We start from the raw sequence: 21,126 nt of genomic DNA on the forward strand, positions 1-21,126 counted from the left end.
CATTTCTTACCTACGGGTAGTTATTAAGACAATCATTGATTACTAGGCGTATATTTTCTCATATTTAATTTGACTAAACAATGGTTAAATAGGTGACAACAAAATAATGATTATTTGATTATTACAATATCCTTAAATAACATTATTTAATGGTTAATAAAATTTATATTTAATATTTTCAGACAAACATCCAAAGCCTATAGACAATATATTCAGCAAACCCATCGCCCATAACGGTTCCCATGTCGATCAAGGACAAAACGAAGGATTAGGACAAATTGCGACGGATCAATCTTCGCCCCAGGGAGGATACAACTTTACTCAAATCATTGAACAGGTAATAAAATGATAAGAAATGAATTATATTGATAATAAAATATATAACAAGAAAGCCAGACATAATAAATGATGGGTAGTACTGCCTTAGGGCAACTCGTGAGCTGAGTGAGGCTCCAACTAGATTCAGGGAAGAATAGTGTGAGAGATTTTTCATTGCCATTTTGCACCACAGTTTCCAAAATGGGCTATTTTTAATTGGAAACATATTTTTGATCTATATACTCAAGTGAAAATAGAACACACTACTGGACAATTTCAGGTTGTCCAGAGTAGAGGTTCACAACCCAGTCCACACGAGGCGTTGCCTTATACTATTTTTCCAATTATACTATCATATTATTAGTAAATATATTTTTCGATTAATTCCAGGTGTCAAGATCAAGTCAACAACACAAGCCCGCAGAATTAAGTGCCCTCTTAATCGGCCTATTAGTTTTCAGCGGCCTCTTAATCGGTCTATTAACCTGGTGGAGTCGCAAGACAAATTATTGTCAATATATGAACAGAAAGCGATCGAAGCAGGGAGTAAGTGAAATATTGCGACATAAAGGATGTTTGTATCAGTTTTTCGTGAAGTTTTAGTAATATGTTTATTTGTTTGTAGTCTATAAGGACGATGAAGAAAGATGCTTTATCCCCGGAGCGATATACGCCTAACCCGCAGTATAGCGCTTGTCCTACGGCTTTGCCTTTGCTGAACAGGGAGTCTTTGGTTTTTTTGCAAGAAATTGGGGAAGGTTGTTTTGGAAAAGTGTTTAAAGGTAATTTGTTTAAATTTTTTTATATATATGCGCCTATTTTATTATGTAATATCAGCAAATTTTGGGTAGCACTTATTGTTAGAATATTTGAATGGAATACCGATCCATTGTTTGAGGGTCCGAGTATGTAAAAAAACAAGAAAAATAAATAAATAAAAAAAATTTTAAAAATAATTAAAAGATGAGAAAAAAAGTTTGTAGTTTATGAGTTTGATAAGGCAATTGTAAACTAGCGATATATAGTGTTTCCGTATGTACATATAGGGTATTATGAAAGAAAATATTAGAGAGATCAATCTGCTTGAAATTCGAGAAAAATTTAAAATCTCAAGAAAATTATATGAACACGCATATAAATTATATATATATCTCATTTCTTTCGTAATTTTATTCTGCATCTTTTGTCCTAACAAAGTTCTTATGTATCTTTTACATTCAAATGTTGAAATGCAAAGTACGGTTAGGTTTCAGCAACTATTCACACTTTTCGATATTTCTCTAAAGAAACCATATAAAGTATTATACATCGTTAGAAAGGTCTCAAAATTCTTAGTTCTTTTCCCATAAAATCGCAACTTTGAATTCCGCACGGTGTGGCCTACTACAGGCAAGTTGCAGTGGTAAAATTCAAAGAAAACTGGAAAATCTCTAATAAATTATATGCACACACTTAACGATTTATATATCATTTTTTACGTAATTTTATTCTGCATCTTTCGTCGAAACAAAGTTTTTTCGTATCTTTTTTGGTTTAGATAGTATAGAGCAATCTGTGTGATTATTTACTTGTTGAAATGCAAAGTGCGGTTAAGTTCTAGCAACTATCCACACTATTTTATATTTCTCTGAACAAACCATATGAAGTATTATACATCGTTCGAAAGGTCTTCAAATTCTTAGTTCTTCTTCCCATATATAGCAAGTTTAAATACCGCACGGTATGGCCTACAGGCGAGTTGCCGTTGAAAAATTCAAGGAAAACTGGAAAATCTCGAAAAAATTATATGAACACGCATATTGAATTATATATAATTTTATTTGTAATTTTATTCTGCATATTTCATCCAAACAAATTTTTTATGTACCTTTTACGGTTTAGCCTGTAGTATATGTTCTGTGTATATTCAAATATATATTCAAAAATGCAACTATCCACACTATTCAAATCTCAAAATTCTTAGTTTTTCTTCCATATACAACAACTTTGTTTTTTGAACAGTTTGGCCTACAGCCGGGTTGCAACCGTAAAATTCTAGGAAAATTGTCATGTAATTAGTAAAAAAAAACACCTACATAGACTAGAAATATCAGCAGAATGTAAACATTTTCATCTGAAACATTAAACCAAAATTCCATAAATATGTATTTCGGTTACTCCTATCTCTTCATTATATTTTATCGTTAGTATTTTCATTACAAAATCTCTTTAAATTTTAGTTTTGCACACATGACAGCGATTACACATGCGCCAGTCAGTCTTTTTATTTATAAACATAAATTGCTTTCAAAAACATAATAAGTAAAACATGAAAAGTTGTAATTTTATTGAAATTCTCTGTCGAAAATAAACGACAGAAACATGTTTACAACATGCTCCATGTAAAAGTTTAATTGATGCATCAAACGTAGGAAAATCGTTTGAAAGAAGATTTTATTTTATGGTTTTGTTGCAAAGTTTACGGATTTGTAGAAAACAAAATTTATTTCCAAGAAAATTAGTAGAGGCTTTATTTATATACTGGGCCGAACTATTAACAGGATCATAAACAACTATTTTGGAAAATATACATTTGGAAAATATAAATTAAATTGGTGAAAACACTTTTCATAAAACATAACATTTTACAATAGCTTGTATGCAAAATTATGGATTTTACATGAAATAATACTTCTAAAATTTTTATTCAAAGATTCAGATTTTATTCAAATTATTAACATTCTGAGAAAAAGTAATCATTTCTTCCTCAGGAATTATTCAATTCCGAGAAAAATTAATAATTTCTTTCTCAGGAATTACTAATTTTCCTTACAATGGTTTACATCATTGACAACTTTGTAATGAAAAAGTGCTGGAAACTTAATTAAAATTTATGAGATTGGCATGTCTGTATCTTGTGCACTTTTTATTGATATTTAATTCTACGACTTATATTTTTTGCTCAAGAGCACTTCTGATTTTTTCTATGTTAAGTGCTCCTAATGGACTTCTTTAAGATTATCTGACAATTATTTATTATCTTGTGAGAATTTTATATTCGATATAGTGAAATTGGATTGGATTCAATATAGTGGAGCTGGGGGCTTATTGTAACAGTTTTTCTGTAAAATGATATATTTCGAGTTTCATTGATTATAATTCTAAGAATTTCAAAAATTCAAAAATGATAGACCTACACAGTTCTGTTTAGTGCGTCGGCCAGCAGGACAGTTTGTATGACAGAATTATGCAAAACGATTTACTTGACCAATTCAGAAAAAAAATATATTGTTCAAGATCCTTTTGAAAACCACCTGTTACTGTGTACCCCTGGTACTACTTACCCCAGTTACTACTTACCCCTGTTCCAATAAGTCCCTAACATCCCTACCTGGAAACCAAATCATCCAACTTTTATCCCTAACTAACCAGCAATTTAAATATTTTAAGGCAAACCTCATTAAAGTATAATTATAATTCTAATTGGCTTTTTCTCTAGGTGAGTTAAGAAATGAATCCAGGTGTGATACAGTAGCAATTAAAGTTCTGAAGGATACGGCAGGACGAGAGGCCGAGGAAGACTTTTTGCGAGAAGTCGATATAATGAGTGCTTTTAGGCACGATAATATCCTTACATTGATCGGAGTTGTAATGCGAGGTAAGTGATAGAAATAATTAAAATAATAGTTAATAAAAAAAGTTAAATTCAAATTTTGAAGAAATAAATAAATATGACTAATATTAAAATAGTATGCCATATTATTATGAATTCAAAAAAAAAAAAATTGTATACCATTGTTATAAATGGTCTTTATTTTGATTTTATTGGATTTTATTTCACTGTACCAAATATAATTCTGCATCCGCTTTAAAATAAATATAAGAAGTGAAGTCAAATAATGTTTGTTAACAATCTTGTTCACTTAATTCATTAACAAAATAATTTAATAAGAAAGATGACAATATAAAAAAATGGCCCACCCGAAAATATTTTTATTTAAATCTAGATGACCCGACAGACGCGTTGTTTTGTACTTATGTTACCAATTCAAAAGTTCAATTTTTTTTAATAACCTATACTGATATTTACCAATTCGTTGAAAATTATCATGTTTTTTACGCTACAGTCTATATCGAAACGTATATACATCCACCCATATGGATCTTAAATGTACAACTGCTTTAAATAAAGTATTTGCGTTTTAAAAAACATTATAAAACATTTTTTTTATAATTAGTTATTTTATCAATATCCGACGTTATTTAAAAAAAAAAGAAATTACACCACTGAGAGGGATGTCTTCCCCCCGGGAAATGGCAAAGGAGTCTAAATTATTTTCACTTTTGAACTTGAGAGTAAGATAATCCGAATTCCAAAATTTCATACGAACTGGAACACAATAAAAAAATTCAGACCCAAAACGCTCCATTGAATTGAGTAAATATTCCGTATCCGGTGGCAAAAATATGAAAATACTAACGTTTGTATGTAAAAAAGAAAAGAGCTGTTTTTAGGGTTTTTTCCGGCAAATATAAAAATCTCCATGTGACGGACAATATCTGTATTAATATAAATATTTCCAGAAATGCTTTGTATGAATGTGTGAATTTGTAATTTGTACAAAATTACCCTGATAAAGTATTTATAAAAATATCATAACCCCAATACTGCCATCATTTAAAAGTGCTTTTATGATAATTTCAAAATTCCCAAAGGCATGCCCATAAGGTAAAAGTAGTTGAACTCCCAACTCGAACAAGAAAAGTTTAGTTTTAAAAGTTTCTCGTTTCAGTTTCATATTATTGCCCGAATGGGATTTTGTTTTCAGTTGGAAACATATTTTCGATTTATATTTTCAAGTGCAAATTGATATATCACCTACTCTATGATAATATACTGCACAAAATCCTAAGCAATGAATACAAAAAAATTTGGTTGTTTAGATAAAAACTTAAAAAAAAACATATCTAGTAATACTCTATTTTGTATAGAAATTTAATTTCATTTCTATTTATTACTTTTATATGAAAATTTATTTAACGGTTAAAACAAAAATTAATCAGAAGCCAAGAAATTTTTAGAGTTTTACTCTACCACCCAACCGAACATTGACCACCAGTTGATTGAAAAGGAATTGTCTACTTCTAGTAGACGAATCTTATATATCAATTGTGGTATTCAACTTTAACCACTACCATAGCCTTAAGGACTATTTTAAATTTGAAGTAATTTACAATATACTGAAACTATAAAAGGCATTAGTTAAATATAGTAAATTCTGTATCCGCACATCCATCATCTAATGTTTATTCTATTTTATTTTATTACCAGATGGAACAAATAGCCCCTGGATGGTATTCGAGTACATGCCCCATGGTGATTTGGCAGAAGTGTTAAGAGCGAACGCGAAAGTTCCTCGACTCAAGAACCCATCATCTTGCGCCGCACCCGCGCCAAAACTAGATAAAACATCTTTACTTTCGATAGCTTCTCAGGTATTTTAGAAAACTTTGAGCATTTCAGAAATATGCTCCATGAAAATGTTGTAAAACAGCTATTTACATAGTTTCATAGAAAACTTTGGCAAACGAGCACAAAGTTTTATGAGATTTGTGAACTACGTGAGAAAGGGTATGGGTAATGTGAAATAAACGACTAGAGAAAAATTTATATGTATATATAATATATATATATATATATATATATATATATATATATTTAATATATTATTAACTACTCCTACCTTGACTCCTTCTACTCGAATGGAGTTTCAATATTTTCCAAAAATAAAAATTCACCTGCCTCCCTGAACAAAAATCCTGAAATATACAATAAAATGATCTAGAATGGTATTTCATAGCATCATACATAGATATTGTGAAAAATCCAATTTCAAAAAATTATATATCTATCAATAACACGTTCGCGGGCAGTAACAGTTCAGAAAGCTAAAAAAATTTAATCATGTCATAGCAAGGCCATATGTTACGCTCTAAGTTCCAAACATTATGCAACTGAATTATACTGAATACTGTGCATTCAGACGTTTTACACATAAACTGCAACGTCACTCGTATGCTATGAAGCAGTGTCAGAAAGACCCTGTGAGCTAAGATCGTTTTTTGAAATTTATGCGGTTTCTAAGGTTGGGTATTCTATCTGACAACTTGAGAAACACGCCTGACTGCACAGCAACCACAAGGCTTTTGTCAATATTTTGTATGGAAATAACATGGCCTTGCCATAACATTTTTCTGTTATGAGGCAGAATCAGTCCCTTAGTGAAAGAGATAAGATGATATGAAAATACCTAAAGAAACAATTAGTAACTGCTTTGTCAGGTATAATATTTAAAAATATGTAAGGTTGTATGAAATTAAATTGAAAATAAGTGATCGTAAAATGTTAATGCTATAGTATTCATGTCATTTTGCATCACAATCAAAATGAAATGCTATAGCATTCGCGTCCTAGAATGTGTTAAAAACTAATAAAATCATAAATTTATAAATAAGTATATAGATTGGAAAAAGTCGAAGTAGTTATATCATATTTATAATGCATAAATTTATCAAAAAACTTCCTCTTTTTTTCAAATTAAAAAAAAGCGAAATATTTAGTATTTTGAGCCATATTTTAGCAGAATTTTGTACAATAAACAGCATTATTTAAAATGATTTTTCATACAGATGTTGGTTTTTATTAATTAAAATCTATATAAAATTTTTTGATTAGATGACTAAAAAATATGTGACTATACAATTAAATAATTAAAACTTCAATTTGCAGAAGAAATAAATTCAATTTTTTGTATAGTTCTTATAAATCGTTAAAAACAAAGTCAAATTATCAATAAAGTGTCTTTGATAAGTGAAATACTGTCAAGCATTAAAATTATTTATTTACTGAAATGCTATAGCATACACGTCCTAGAACGTGTTGAAAACTAATAAAATCTGTAATTTATAAACGGAATGTATATCATTCCAGTATAATTTTTTTAAAAATTATAAGTGATAAGTTCACTAATAAATCTTGGTCAATATAAATATATTTTCCAATGTATTTCTTTTATTTATGTAATTCCTAATTTGATAAAAAAAACATATTATATAATCTAATCGTATATGTATAAATACATTCATTATCTTATATTTATTATAATTTTTTTAAATTTCAGGTGGCAAATGGTATGAGATATTTATCTGCCCAAAGATTTGTCCATCGTGATCTTGCATGCAGAAATTGCCTTGTTGGAACTGGATTGTCGGTGAAAATTGCAGATTTTGGCATGAGCAGAGATGTATATACTTGCGATTATTATAAGGTCAGTAATAAAAAAAATATAATTAATGAAAATGCTATATTAAAACAAATGTATACCATAAACAAGTCAATACATAATATTTCTGACTTCTCTTCCAAATATAATAGATAACTTAACTAATTACATCAATAAATTCCTACACATATTTCAACATGGAACCTCTATGAAATCTAGTGCAATCGAGTACATTTGTAGTATACGTAAATCATAATATATAAACTCACCTTTATTAATTACAATTGTTTAATTAATTGGGCTGCATCACTACATTCTGCACAATCACTAATTTGATAACTATCACCTGTATAATATTCTTAAATCGATATCAAACAATATTTTACCGACATTATTGTTCCCTTAACCTAAATACGTATTGCACGTGCAATGTCAAATTTACGACTAAGGTAAAAGCACGTGGCTCACGTGGTTGCCATGGTAGCTAACAAAATGCAAGAAATTAAGGGCGCCGAATTTGAAATTAGGTAAAATAGTTTTTATTTACGATTCACCTAAAAAAGCAAGAGTTACCAATACATGGTATGAAAAATTAAAAATTCTGATTATATCATTTGTGTTTCTTATATTTCTTCTGTTTTTACTTCTAAATATCGTGATTTAAAATTTTTTAATGCAAAAAATTAATATTTTGGTATACCAGCTAGGATTTATAGATTATGGACTTCTAAGTTGTTATTTATTAAAGCATTTATTAAAAATCTTGGCAAATGTTGGATGTGCAAAATTCATACTTGAAAGCGAGTGTACTTCTAATATAGATCTCTTTATTCGATTAGTATACCAATTCAAAAAAATATACAAATATTGCCATTTTCATGAGTTCTGAATGTACAAAAATACCATATGTTGCTTCTTATTTAATGTACCTTCAATTTCTCAATGATTCTCTTACAGATTGGTGGTAACCGTCTCTTACCAATTAGATGGATGTCTCCTGAAAGTGTGATGTATGGTAGATTCACATTGGAATCTGATGTTTGGTCCTATGCAGTTTTGCTCTGGGAAATCTATAGTTTGGGAATGCAGCCTTATTATGGACACAGCAATGATCAAGTTGTAAAACTCATCTTACAGGTGATAATATATGATATGATACAATAGCCAATGTCTTCTAATTGATCACTTTAAAGTATGCAACTTACCTTTATTTACTTACCATCTTTTGCATTGCCTGATGACATTGTCCAAAAAAATATTGCTCAATTGGTATTTGTTATGTTCTTGGCTATTAAATCTTTATTTGCAAAAGGAGATTTCTATGTTTACTAAGACCTGTACTTTAATATATAACATCATTTTCTGCATCATACCTCCACAAAACTAACCATACATCCATATCTACCATATCAGGTACAAACAATTGGATTGGACTTGAAACTGCTTAATTCTGGAGCACCTACTTTTAGTAACTATTTTAGTTTAGCATCATCATATCTTCAGATAAATATATCTATTTCACTTATTATATTTTTTTCACCAGGGCGAAAAGTTGATGCCCCCAGAAGGTTGTCCATCCTTCATATGCGACCTGATGAAGTTATGTTGGAAAACAGAACCTCGGGACAGATTAACCTTTCCTGAAATTTACGAAAAACTTGCAAAAGCTCGTGCTGAAATGGCAGCTTCTCAGCAAGAAATCAATCAAAATATCGAAATCGCTGATGATTTACCAAGGCCTCCGATTATAATACCAACACTGGACATCATGCAGCAAACTGAGGATTTGGAGGGTTACTTGAAACCACAGAAGGCACAACCTCCTGAATATATGGTGGCTATAGCTTAAATGGTAGATAGTAAAGAAATTTTGAGAAACATATCTTTATAAAAGGGAATACAAACGGTGGTTTTAGTTATCAACCTGGATAAATAGATCTCTTTGCTTTTTATTTCATAAAAGTGAAACTATTAGCATTGTGTATATATTTCTCATAAACCAGAGACACTTTCTTGATGTACCCAAAGTTGTCCATATCATGACACTGTTTTAAATGTAGTTAATATTTAAATGTATTTTTAATCTATCATAACGGGTGTTAGTAATATTATGTCCAAAATACTTGTAAATAAATATATATAACAAAGCAATATTTTAATATTATACAGTTACTTTTAAATTATAACCTTTAAATGTCGTGAATAGTAAAATTAGTATAGATTTAACTAAAATTCCAGTGTAAAATATTAGATTTGTCTATATAGTATTTGATAAGAAATGAACAAGAGTGTGAATGAGTGAGTGAGAAACACTGAAAAAGATGAAAAGAAGTGATAATTTATGAATGAATAAAAAGATGCATTGAACGATTCATTAATGAATGAAAGTGACGAAAAGGACGACAGTGTAAAACTATGTGTAGTAGAAGTATGAATGAGATAGATTGATGAATGAATGAAAGAGATGCAAAAGCGCCAGTATCGGACTAAGTGAGATAGATTGATAAATGAATGAAAGAGATGAAAGACCGATAGTAGCAGACTAAGTGAGATAGATTAATAAATGAATGAAAGAGATGAAAGACCGATAGTAGCAGACTAAGTGAGATAGATTGATAAAGGAATGAAAGAGATGAAAGACCGATAGTAGCAGACTAAGTGAGATAGATTGATAAATGAATGAAAGAGATGAAAGACCGAGAGTAGCAAACTAAGTGAGATAGATTGATGAATGAATGAAAGTGAGACTAAATGAGATACATTGATGAATGAATGAAAGAATGAACAAGAACTACAAAGTGTGATTTCAAATTAATTAACGATTGAAGAGTATCAGGAGTATGAGATAAATGGAAAATGATTGAGAGAAAATTAGAAATTAAAAATTAAAAATTAGTATCAAATGTAGATTTCTGTAATATCGTATTTATAGTTTTTTAAGACAAAAATATAAAGTGAGATAAAAACCGTAAATCAAATAATAATAGTAAATTAGTAATTATTGTCAAACATCTTAGAAAATTGAGATTTTTTTATTTTATTCGTATGATCAATTGCACTAAATGATATTAGTTTGAGACAGTAGAGAAATTGAATTTGATTAAACATAGCAAATTTACTATTACCAAATAATTTATAAAACAATCCCTTACTAGAGCAATCGATCTTTTACTATGTTTGACAGGGTTTTGTAGACAAATTCTAATACCATAAATATTTTAAGAAAATTTTTCACTTTTTCGGTGTTGACAATAAATGTATAATATATTCTTATGTATAAAATAATTTAAAGTTGAAGAAAAATGGGACCTGATTGCGTTGTAAACTTTTACCTATTTATCTCCCAATATTTATTATCAATATAGTATTGAAATAGTAAAATGGAATTTGTAAATTTTAATGAATATAAATGAATAACCATGAACAAGGCCCAAAGTCGTCCTGTATGACGACTTATTCGTGATTAATCATTACTTTGTTAGCTGTATAAATAAATTCCATGTTACTTTGTTGCTATATTTTGTAAATAATAATTGTAAATAGTTAAGGAAATGCTTATTTATTTTATCTTGTTGTATGTGGTTATAATTCATCTTTTTTTATAAAAAAGAAATAAAGAAAATATGCCATATACGCAGCTTTTATGTGTTGTAAAATATAAACGTATTTTTGTAATAATTAGTTTTATATTATATTAGTAGAAGATAAAAAAAATCAAATTCATGATCTTAATATTAGAGACGCAGGATTTTGAATAATTTATATTTTTATCAATTCTAGTATTTTTGGTCCACATTATTTTTTTGTCTATATAATGAATGGTTTCACATATTGATAATAAGTTTAAGAATAAGACTTTTTTTTACAAAATTAGCTCTAGTTTAAAAACCCACTTCTAGTCTTCTAAAACTTTGGTATGTTTTAAATAATTTATATGTATTGCCAAAGAATTTAAATCAGAGAATTAGAAGTTAAAAAAAAACGTAAAAATATTTTGGTCTCTGTGAAAAAATCCAAATGAATGTGTATTCAAATATATCATAAATCCCTATACAATTTAAGAAAATATAAAAAACTATCAACATTATTACATAATTTTTCAAAAAAATGTATATATTATCTAAGTTAGTTATTATGTGCCATATAAAAATATATTTATTATTTTTATTAAATTCTGAACAAAAATTTGGAGTGCCTTCTTTTCTTTAAGAATTGGACATTAATATATTTGAATTTAAAATTTACTAGATTTTATATTAATATTTTTTAAATATGAAGGTAGTTGAAATAGGTCACAAAAAATCGAGTGTATACGGCAAATACCAAAAAATGTAATATTTAATTACAATTTAATTATTTATGATGATACATTCTTTGTATAATTTTTCGATGATTTATCCAAAATATGTATATAATTTCCATTAACATTTGGATAAGTAAAAACTATATGAACGTTAAAAATTTTATTAAATATATAACATTCACTCATAAATATTTTTTTAAATAATAAATATGTAATTGCAAAAATATAAATACTTAGAATATCAAGAATTTCTTGGAAAAACGTTAAAAAATGTTACTATATGTAAAAATAAATTCATGAATAACATGACATTTTAAAAACAGTAAATTTGTGTCATTTTTTTTTTTAAATTTAAATATAAGATTTTAAAAATACTAAATATTTTTCTGTTGATGTGATCAATTTTAGTATAATTATTTTTTTAAATGATAAAAAATAATCATATAAATTTTTACTTGTCGTACAATGTGTTTATATATTCCTTTAATTGTCAAGGATTTTATTTATGTACAGCAATACTGAAATATTCATCATAAATTTAGAAACATACCTCTTGAAATCATTATTTTGTAATTTTTCTTATGAAATTTTAAATATCATCTTCACTGTTGCACCAATTTTCAAAAATAATAAATAAATATTTTTAATTTAAAAATTTAATCAATTTTAATTTATAAATTTAATCAAACCTAAAATAACGTTGTAGACAAATTGTTTATTAACAATCATATTGAAATTAATAATTTTAATATTTAGTAATAATTAGTAGTATTTAAAGAAAATGTAAATATGTGTATTTTAATGTGTATATAATTTTAGTTTTAATTTAAAAAATAGAGAATTTTATTTTTGTGACTTGCACTACTCTAATAATATTAATTAATATCAAATGCACGAACTAAGTGTATTTTATTATTAAAAAATATAACTCTCAGTATTTATCTGTTAAAATTGAACTTTTCCACTGTGTCAAATATAAAAAATGTAAAATTGTGAAAATAAATATTATATTAATTTATCAGTTGATTATTTAATAATTAGAATATTTACTTACTAACAAAAACTTATAACAAAAAAAGTTATATACAATTTTTGCTCAAGAAATGTATCAATTTGTAAATTAGTAGAAAAAATAAATTGACAACGCCTCAGGAAAATATATAAAAGTTCAGATATGTAAAATGTAAAAAATTGTAAATGAGCTTATTGTGAATTCTTGATTTTTAAATATCAAATTGTAGAAAATGTTAAAAATTGTGAAGAAATAATACAAATTTAATAAATAGATATTTAAATATAATCGTGACCAGAGGGATAAAAAATCGTGGTGCAATATTCAAATCTTGTTTTTAGACGGCCCGGATAATATTTGTTTTCAAAATTATGGAAAATTTGGAAAATTCATAGAACAACTGTTTGATATGGTTTATTACGAATAAAAAACTTGTTTCCCATCTGATTTACACGTCTTATTTTATATTTGGACGAATTACACATAATTTTTAAATGCAAATACGTATTATTATTTATATTAATAAAAATATTAAATACGTTAAAATCTGGCAGTAAAATAACTGCCTTTTTTAATTTTTTCTAAATAAAACCAAATGTTGATATCAATATCAATTTAATACTTGCAGATATGTTCAGTTGTTCTTGTTTATTATACATTTAGGCAAAATATACATATAAACAATTATGTTTACCATACATTTAGGCAGAACATACATATAAACAACAATTTGCTCGATTTAATAATTTCAAGCAATCAACAACAAAGTTCATTTAACAATATAGAATTATTAAACTTTACGATTTTTCTCTACTGAATATTACAAAATGGTCTTCATATTATTGTCTTTTTGTACAATATTCTTAAATATATTTCGGAAATAAATTAAATCAATAATTTTATGTAAATTTAACACGAAATAAGTAATAAAATTTATATATTATATAAAAACTTTCAGAACTAATTTTATGTATAATTAAAACTAATCGATAAATAAGAATTTTAATAAAAATCAATTAATCTACGGTAATTATGTACACGTACCATTTTCTTATGCAGTTTTTGGATGTAGATTATTTTAAATACTTTTTAAAATTTTCGGCAAGTTTGGAATGGAGTTTTATCACATTTGTTTGGCTTGTTGGTGATTAAGAAAAATCAGATGATTTACTGTAAAAGAAAATACTTCATAGTTATGGAAAATATTTGGTAAAAATAAAAATAATATAAATATCGTACCTTGGTTTGTGCTTTTGGTCTTACTACCATTATTAACTTTTGCAGCGTTTTCGTCATAGTACCTGAAAAAGTAATAAATTGGTCTCATTTTAGAAATTTACGTACTATATTTTGCAAGTGATTTTTATAAAATTTCAGATATTCAAAAATATTTCACAGTGTTCAATTAATCATTTGTTACATCACCAGAAAATTTCATACCAAATGTCGAATATAAAAAATAATTTTAGAAAATGACAATATCCATTGATTAACTGATCAGTTGATTAGAACTTTATTGATTGATCAATTACTACTTACACATGCCCTTCTGGAAGAAGTAAGGCTTATTCTTCCAAGCAATGAAGATCAAATAAACAGGAACGGCAGTCAAAATCATCAAACAACCATATCCAGTTTCCACAGGACTTGCAATCATTGGCACAATAGTCACAAAAAGACTTGCAACTAAATATACTACTGGGAAAATCAAGGGCACCCTGATGGGCCTTGGAAGATTTGGCTGGGCATACCGCAACCAGGGCAGACATAATACAGCTACACCAATACTTAACTAAAATAAAAATTATGAATCATGAATTTAAATATAATTCCACTAATGAATGCCAAGTTCAATACAATGACCAGCAATATTTTGGTCTTCTTACCCAAGTAGCAAAGCCAACATAGTTGATCAATGCAAATATATCAGAGACAGTCAAATAGAGCATTGAAAGCAAAGCCATGGCCAAAACTGCAGGAGTTGGTGTCAACCTGGATGTTTGGATCATTGTCAAAATTTCAGGCATTTGACCTTCGCATGCTCCTGCATAAAACAATCTGGATGATGTCAGAAGAATTCCGTTGACGGCTCCAAAAGTTGATAAGGCCACGAAAACTAGGTAAAACATAGATAATTAGAAAATTACTTATCCAAAATATCGTCAAAAATAAGAATTTAGTCATTTGAATTTGTGATCTAATATCATGCATCAGATAATCTAAATATACCAATTCCAATTGTCATGACAAATAAATTTGTATAGTTTATCATTTTTCCCTTACCAGGAATTGTCCAGGCAACCACTCCGAATAGCCGATCAGCAAAAGTGACTGCAACAGCTTCTGATCCCAAAACTTCTTCTGGAGACAAGGTTGTGTAAAAAGCTACATTGGCCAAAACGTAGACAAATGTGACTAGAGTACAAGAAATGGCAATGGCTCTTGGCAGATTTTTTATTGGATCTTTCAGTTCTTCAATGATGAAATTGAGGTAGTTCCTGGGAAAGAAATTGTTGATCAAACTTAAGATACTAAAAATTGAGGCAAGAGGAATACACCAAGGTGAAATATTTTGGTACAATTGTATAAAAAGCTTCTGACTTGCATTGTTAGGAGGTTGTTGAAAATATCCACTTACCAGCCGTTATAAGCAAATAATCCAGAATAAAATGAAAGAGCCAGGGATGTTACATCAGACGTTGTATTATCAAATGTGAAATGTTCTGTGTGACCTGTAAATATTCATCAAGAAATTATTAAAATTGGCGAGTACAGTTCTGTTGTAGTGATGAAAAACTTTATATTATTAATGGAATAATAAAAAAAGAGTGCGCGTAAGGTTCACATGCAATTGAAGTAAAACTTATTTGCTATTGTACAAGATGGCATTTAAGTTAAAAATAAATACATCATGTAACAATTTTGAATAATGTTTATTAGAATTTTGGTAACACTCGTGATGCACACATTTATTAGTGTCAACCATTATGCCCATTTATATAATGATAAATTATAAATTATATATTCATAAAAGCATAAAAAATGTGTATAATATTTAAAAACAATAATATAATTAAAGTCATACTTCTAATATGACATGATCGGTTTGTCATTGTAATTAGCATTTAGAATTAAACTTTCATTAGAAAAATGAATAATTGCTGATTAATGAATTCTATAATATTCGTTCACACAGTGGATTATGTTAAACAACGCCTAAACAAATATTGTTTTCGCAACTTCACTCATCATGTAATCGTGTTTGATGAACTTCATGTAATTAAAATTAACATACATTCATTGACTCCTTTAATTTTTTTACTTTTTTGCTAGCGATATAATATCATTCTTTAAACATCTGTAATATCTGTCTTGCCTAAAAAATATAGAAATAACTTCAAATCAATAATCTTACGTTTAGTACACGGCCCAAAATGCTTGATTTGTCTTATTATTTACAAGAAACAGGGTAAAATATTCTTTTGATTTAGGCATTTTTCATTAAATCAAGATTTGTACTACGATGTAACTTTAAAATGTTTATTTATCTATACCGATTTTCTTGTTGATATCGGTACGCATACAACGTTGATACCGGTACATACATACAACGACAGATCTTTATTCACATACACGACGGCTAATCACAATCGACCCATATTGAAATAATCTCATCGAGAGCGAATGGCGTACAGTTCGGGCGTAACGCATTTCCGTTGCATTTGTACGGATTTACACCCTAGTCGCGCCTAAAGAAGTTTTACTTCAATCATAGTTCGTTGTTTGATTTACCTGTGAATAGCTGATAAATTCCAGCAGCTATAATAATGAAAAGAGCCAATAGTTTAGCATAAGTAAATATGTCCTGCACATTTGTGGCCCATTTTACGTCCCAGCAGTTTATAAATGCCAAAATCACTAGAAAAATAAATCACACATGTTGAATTTGATCTTAATACTTAATAAAACTTCCTTCATAAATATTATGTCCTTACATATACAGCAAACTGCCAACATCCTCACAGAATCATCAGGTGGTTGGCACTCTGGGAAGAATGGTTTTAAAATATAAACACTAAAAGTTAAAGCTACAATAGCCTGAGAACAGGGCCGGACTATCATGCATTCGATCCAAAGCCTGATGAAAGCCATGAATGGTCCGAATGTCTCCATGATGTACGCGTAATCCGCTCCTGACTTTGTTATCATGGTACCCAATTCTGCATAGCAATATGCACCTACCTAGATAAAAAATAGATATTAGAATCATGGGGTAAACTGACCAATGATCATTGTCTATTCTGCTTACCATGGAGAACAATCCAGATATCGTCCATACTACTAGCGACATGTTGACACTTCCAGTGTATTTGAGGACTCCAGTTGGCGATACGAAAATACCAGAACCAATAATGGAACCAACAATAACTGTGATACCATTGAGAAGACTCATTTTGGCTTTGAGCTGGATGTCCCCATCTTCGTCTGTGCTTTTGATCGGAGTCGCCTCTTTCTCTTTGAGCGATTTAGTGACTTCTTCGTCTTCCATTTTGATGGCGTGTTTACGTTATCAGGATTTCTGAAGGAAAAATAATAAAGTCAAAATTAATAGAGTATAAGAAATAAGTTTTGCATTTGATTCTTTTTTTAATTGATAGTGCTAGGTCAAGACATGTTAAGAAATTTTGTTTCAAAATCAAGTAAGGCCCAATGCAATTTTTTTTAGCCAGACTATTGCTGAAGTGGTGAGTAGAATACAATAATATGTAAAATATTGTTTTACAATAAAAACAATTTAAGTGACCAATTCTCCGGTAAAATAGGTCAAAACATAGCGTTGCTCCTAAATACTTTCTTGGTACTAAAAACTTTGTTGTTGGTAAAAATGCTTTGAATTTGCTGGTCAGTCAAGCTCATGACAAAGATGCAATTACTTTTTTTTGTTTGATTGTACTTAGCAAGCTATACATACGATACATTCAACTAATTTTCAGCACCTTCTTAGATATTTTGTGTTTTGTTGTAGTAAATCATTGCAGATTATTTTTTGAGACTAGTTGTTTTTGGTGCAGTAATGATAAATTCCTTCTTCTACAGTTGGAATTCGGAAAATTCGATGTATTAATCAATTTGGGACATATTTTGGAGCGTTCACGATTTCTTTCAAAATTTTGCTATGGAACCTCTGTAGAATAGTTATGTTTGATTTACTGGCCGCACCCCACAGTTGTAGACCGTAAAACCATATTGGTTTAATAATTGTCTTGTGTATTAGAAGTTAATTTTCTATTGAGATGCAATTACTATAGCATTTTTTCGTCGTTAGTGCGTTATATAGGTTAGGTTTTAATTCTAATACGTCTAGCTGCACAGCAACTACCCAGCATTTTCTCAGTTTTTAACACCAAGAAAGAGGCATAACATAGCCTTGCCATAACAATCTGACTACCGGAGAATTGGCCCCTGAATGTTTTGTCTTAACGCGTTCTTAATTTATTTATAAAATTATGGGCCACAATTTTTTATTTATATTATTACTTTAATTGTTTTTAAAATAAATTTGAAAAAGCTTCGGGTAATTTATATTTTAACAATGTAACTAGCCTAATTAGCATTATTCAAATTGATATTTACTGTAAAATGATTTATTGTCGTAAATGTAATATGTATTTGATATGATCTTAATCACACATTGTTTATTTGTAATGATAATTTCTATATATTTAAATTAATTATGAAATAAGCACTACCAATTATATTTCAGTACTAGAACTTGAACTCAATTCATTTAATTTAATAAGTTTATAAGTTTATCATTTTAATTAAATTTTATCATTTTAATTAAATAATTTTTAAGTTACCTACATGAATATTTTATAAAAGTATCAATTACATAAAACAATCTATTTTTATCATATTTTTTCACAAATTATTCCAGTAAGATAATTAAAGTGTGTTGATACGGAAATAAAACATCGTTTTATAGCAATTAGTTGAATCAATATTTCTGTAATTAATTAGTGAAGTACATATTTTTTTAAAATGATGAATGAATATAACACGTGTTGATATATTTAATCAAGAAGTAGTACTTGATTATTAATAATATTAGAACTAATAATAAAGGTTACCTAAAGGAAAAAAATACATAAAAAGTTCCAATAAAATATTGTGATTGTGCAAGAATCATTAGTAATTAAATAACCAATATTATATTTTTTTATAAACTACTGTATTTTACACAAAACTGCCAAAAAATTAAGAATCGCCAAAAAAGTGCAAACATTATGGTTTGTATGAAATCCTTACTGCAGTTTCTCTAATTCTTGTAATGTAAACAGTTCTAATTCAGAATCTTTTTATTATATATTTTCTTTTTAAATTTTCATAAACGTCGCTTTTCCAAAATTGTCAGAAAAAAAATATTATAAAAATCTTTAGAAAAAATTATGAACTTCCCGTAGGGTAGTTATAGTAATCGCTAAAAAAATCGAAAATTAAAATTCTTGCATATCTTCACGTTTCGAAAGTTTCTGAACATTTTGGCATACCTTAGAAAAAATGGATATATGTGTGTGTGTGAGTATGTATGTCTAGTTTCTCTGAATTTGAAGTCTTTCGAGTATTTTCTGGTATCTCTAATCCCTATTTTTCAACAAAGTGTAAATATCTATTTTTAGAGCATCTCTGTATAAATAAAACGATCACATTAGTCTAATAATGATATTTACATCAGCACTTATTTATCATCATCATTATTATATTTATGTGTATGTGCCCCAGTATCAAATGTCACATGTTTTGATAAGAAATTTATTCGGTACAAATTAAATTGCCTTGTAACAGATATATACAGATGTATGGTAATGGCAATTTTTGGTAAGGTCAAGGACAATATCAGGATAATTTATGTCTAGTCTTTGACACTTAATAATTCTTCCGTCTTGTTGAGACTCTTGTAGACGAATACGAATTTTTAGTACGGCAAAATGTATGAATAGCAATGTGGCTATCATAGTAGGAAGACAAATAAATAGTTGTCCTTTCTGGTTACACAGTTTAACATTTCGTTATTTAATATTTTGAATTTAACTATTTTTATAGCAATGGTTGGTAGATCTATCCTTATTTGCAAACAAATTCCGATAAATTTAAGAAAAAAAAATGACAGCTTGGTATCAGGTAATACTTAAGACAAAATTTGAACTAAAATCTCAGTGGTTGCTTGGCCTCCATTTTTTTTTTTTTTTAAAAACTTTATTACTAATTATTTTTTTCTTTTTATCTTACATACTACATATATATTTTACTTTTTCTTTACATATTTTTACTGTTTATTACATTTTTCTTTACGAATATTTCTTCCAAGGGCAGGTCCGTGGGTTGAGTTGAAAATGCACTCAATCATGGTTGCACGATGTCAGAGCCTTTACATTTTTCTGTTGTATAGGGATACAAATTCGACTTCCTTTTTGTATTTCAAAGCGATACCATCTTAGTACCCTCTTTACTTCCAAGTGGCGTGTTGCCACTACAGCTTTGCCCACGAAAGGCCATTTTCACTTGAAATCATATTTGAAATCTATGATTTCAAGTGAAATTTGGTATCAAGCTGCTTTTGATACCGAACCGACCGAGGTTGGATTCGAACCCGGGACTAGGATTTGCTAGCCCACGTTCTTACCACGGGACCACGGCCGGTCCAACCATCGCATAAATTTAAAAATAGTCGATAATAATAATGGGAAACAAATTTAAAAAATGACGCACCCGCACAGTTTTGTATACTGCGTCGACTTGTGGAATAGTAGCTCTGACAATATCATATGGGGGTTTTTATATGTTCAATCAAGACAAGGAATTATTTTAATATTATTTTGAGATCTTATTGAAAAATATCTGCTACTACTTTACCCCTGTTACAATAATCCCTTAACTGCCTTACAAAGTCACTGGTATTACCTATTCAATTACCAAACCATCTACCTGTCCAATCATCAAATCCATCAAACCATTGAACAGCTTAGTTGAATTATCAAACCATCAAATTGGTAAATTAGTAATTCAGTCAACTGATAAATTATCAATCTATTCAACAGCTAAATTGTCAAGCAATCAAATTGATTAAATACCAAACCATCAGAATTATTAACAAGCAACTGAACTGGTTAATTGCTTAACCAACAAACTGGAGAACTACCATTCCATCAAAATGCTGATTTACCATACAA

At 28.5% G+C, this 21,126-nt stretch overlaps 2 protein-coding genes across 2 annotated transcripts in view; one reads left to right on the plus strand and one right to left on the minus strand.

Annotated features, from left to right (window-relative positions):
* Positions 1–213: 213 nt before the first annotated feature.
* Positions 214–9,429, plus strand: LOC113379444 (tyrosine-protein kinase transmembrane receptor Ror-like). Its single transcript, XM_026619537.1, has 8 exons — positions 214–337; positions 709–864; positions 944–1,100; positions 3,797–3,955; positions 5,630–5,793; positions 7,479–7,625; positions 8,538–8,717; positions 9,124–9,429. The coding sequence occupies exons 2-8, from the start codon at positions 838–840 to the stop codon at positions 9,427–9,429; spliced, it is 1,140 nt and encodes a 379-aa protein (XP_026475322.1). The 5' UTR covers positions 214–337; positions 709–837.
* A 4,454-nt stretch (positions 9,430–13,883) lies between these two features.
* The window catches only part of LOC113371967 (Y+L amino acid transporter 2-like), an 83,123-nt gene continuing 75,880 nt past the window's right edge, over positions 13,884–21,126 (minus strand). Inside the window, exons 2-10 of the mRNA XM_026612361.1 lie at positions 17,205–17,474; positions 16,891–17,137; positions 16,688–16,813; positions 15,534–15,627; positions 15,179–15,393; positions 14,782–15,011; positions 14,435–14,687; positions 14,135–14,196; positions 13,884–14,065 (exon numbers count right to left, since the gene is read on the minus strand). Coding sequence (XP_026468146.1) covers positions 14,063–14,065; positions 14,135–14,196; positions 14,435–14,687; positions 14,782–15,011; positions 15,179–15,393; positions 15,534–15,627; positions 16,688–16,813; positions 16,891–17,137; positions 17,205–17,444 — 1,470 coding nt within the window. The 5' untranslated portion in view covers positions 17,445–17,474 and the 3' untranslated portion in view covers positions 13,884–14,062. The remainder of the gene's footprint in view (positions 14,066–14,134; positions 14,197–14,434; positions 14,688–14,781; positions 15,012–15,178; positions 15,394–15,533; positions 15,628–16,687; positions 16,814–16,890; positions 17,138–17,204; positions 17,475–21,126) is intronic.

The sequence above is a fragment of the Ctenocephalides felis genome, unplaced genomic scaffold (assembly GCF_003426905.1).
Source record: "Ctenocephalides felis isolate EL2017-DRISC unplaced genomic scaffold, ASM342690v1 CF-g0.4_SCAFFOLD_00845, whole genome shotgun sequence".
Classification (NCBI taxonomy): domain Eukaryota; kingdom Metazoa; phylum Arthropoda; class Insecta; order Siphonaptera; family Pulicidae; genus Ctenocephalides; species Ctenocephalides felis.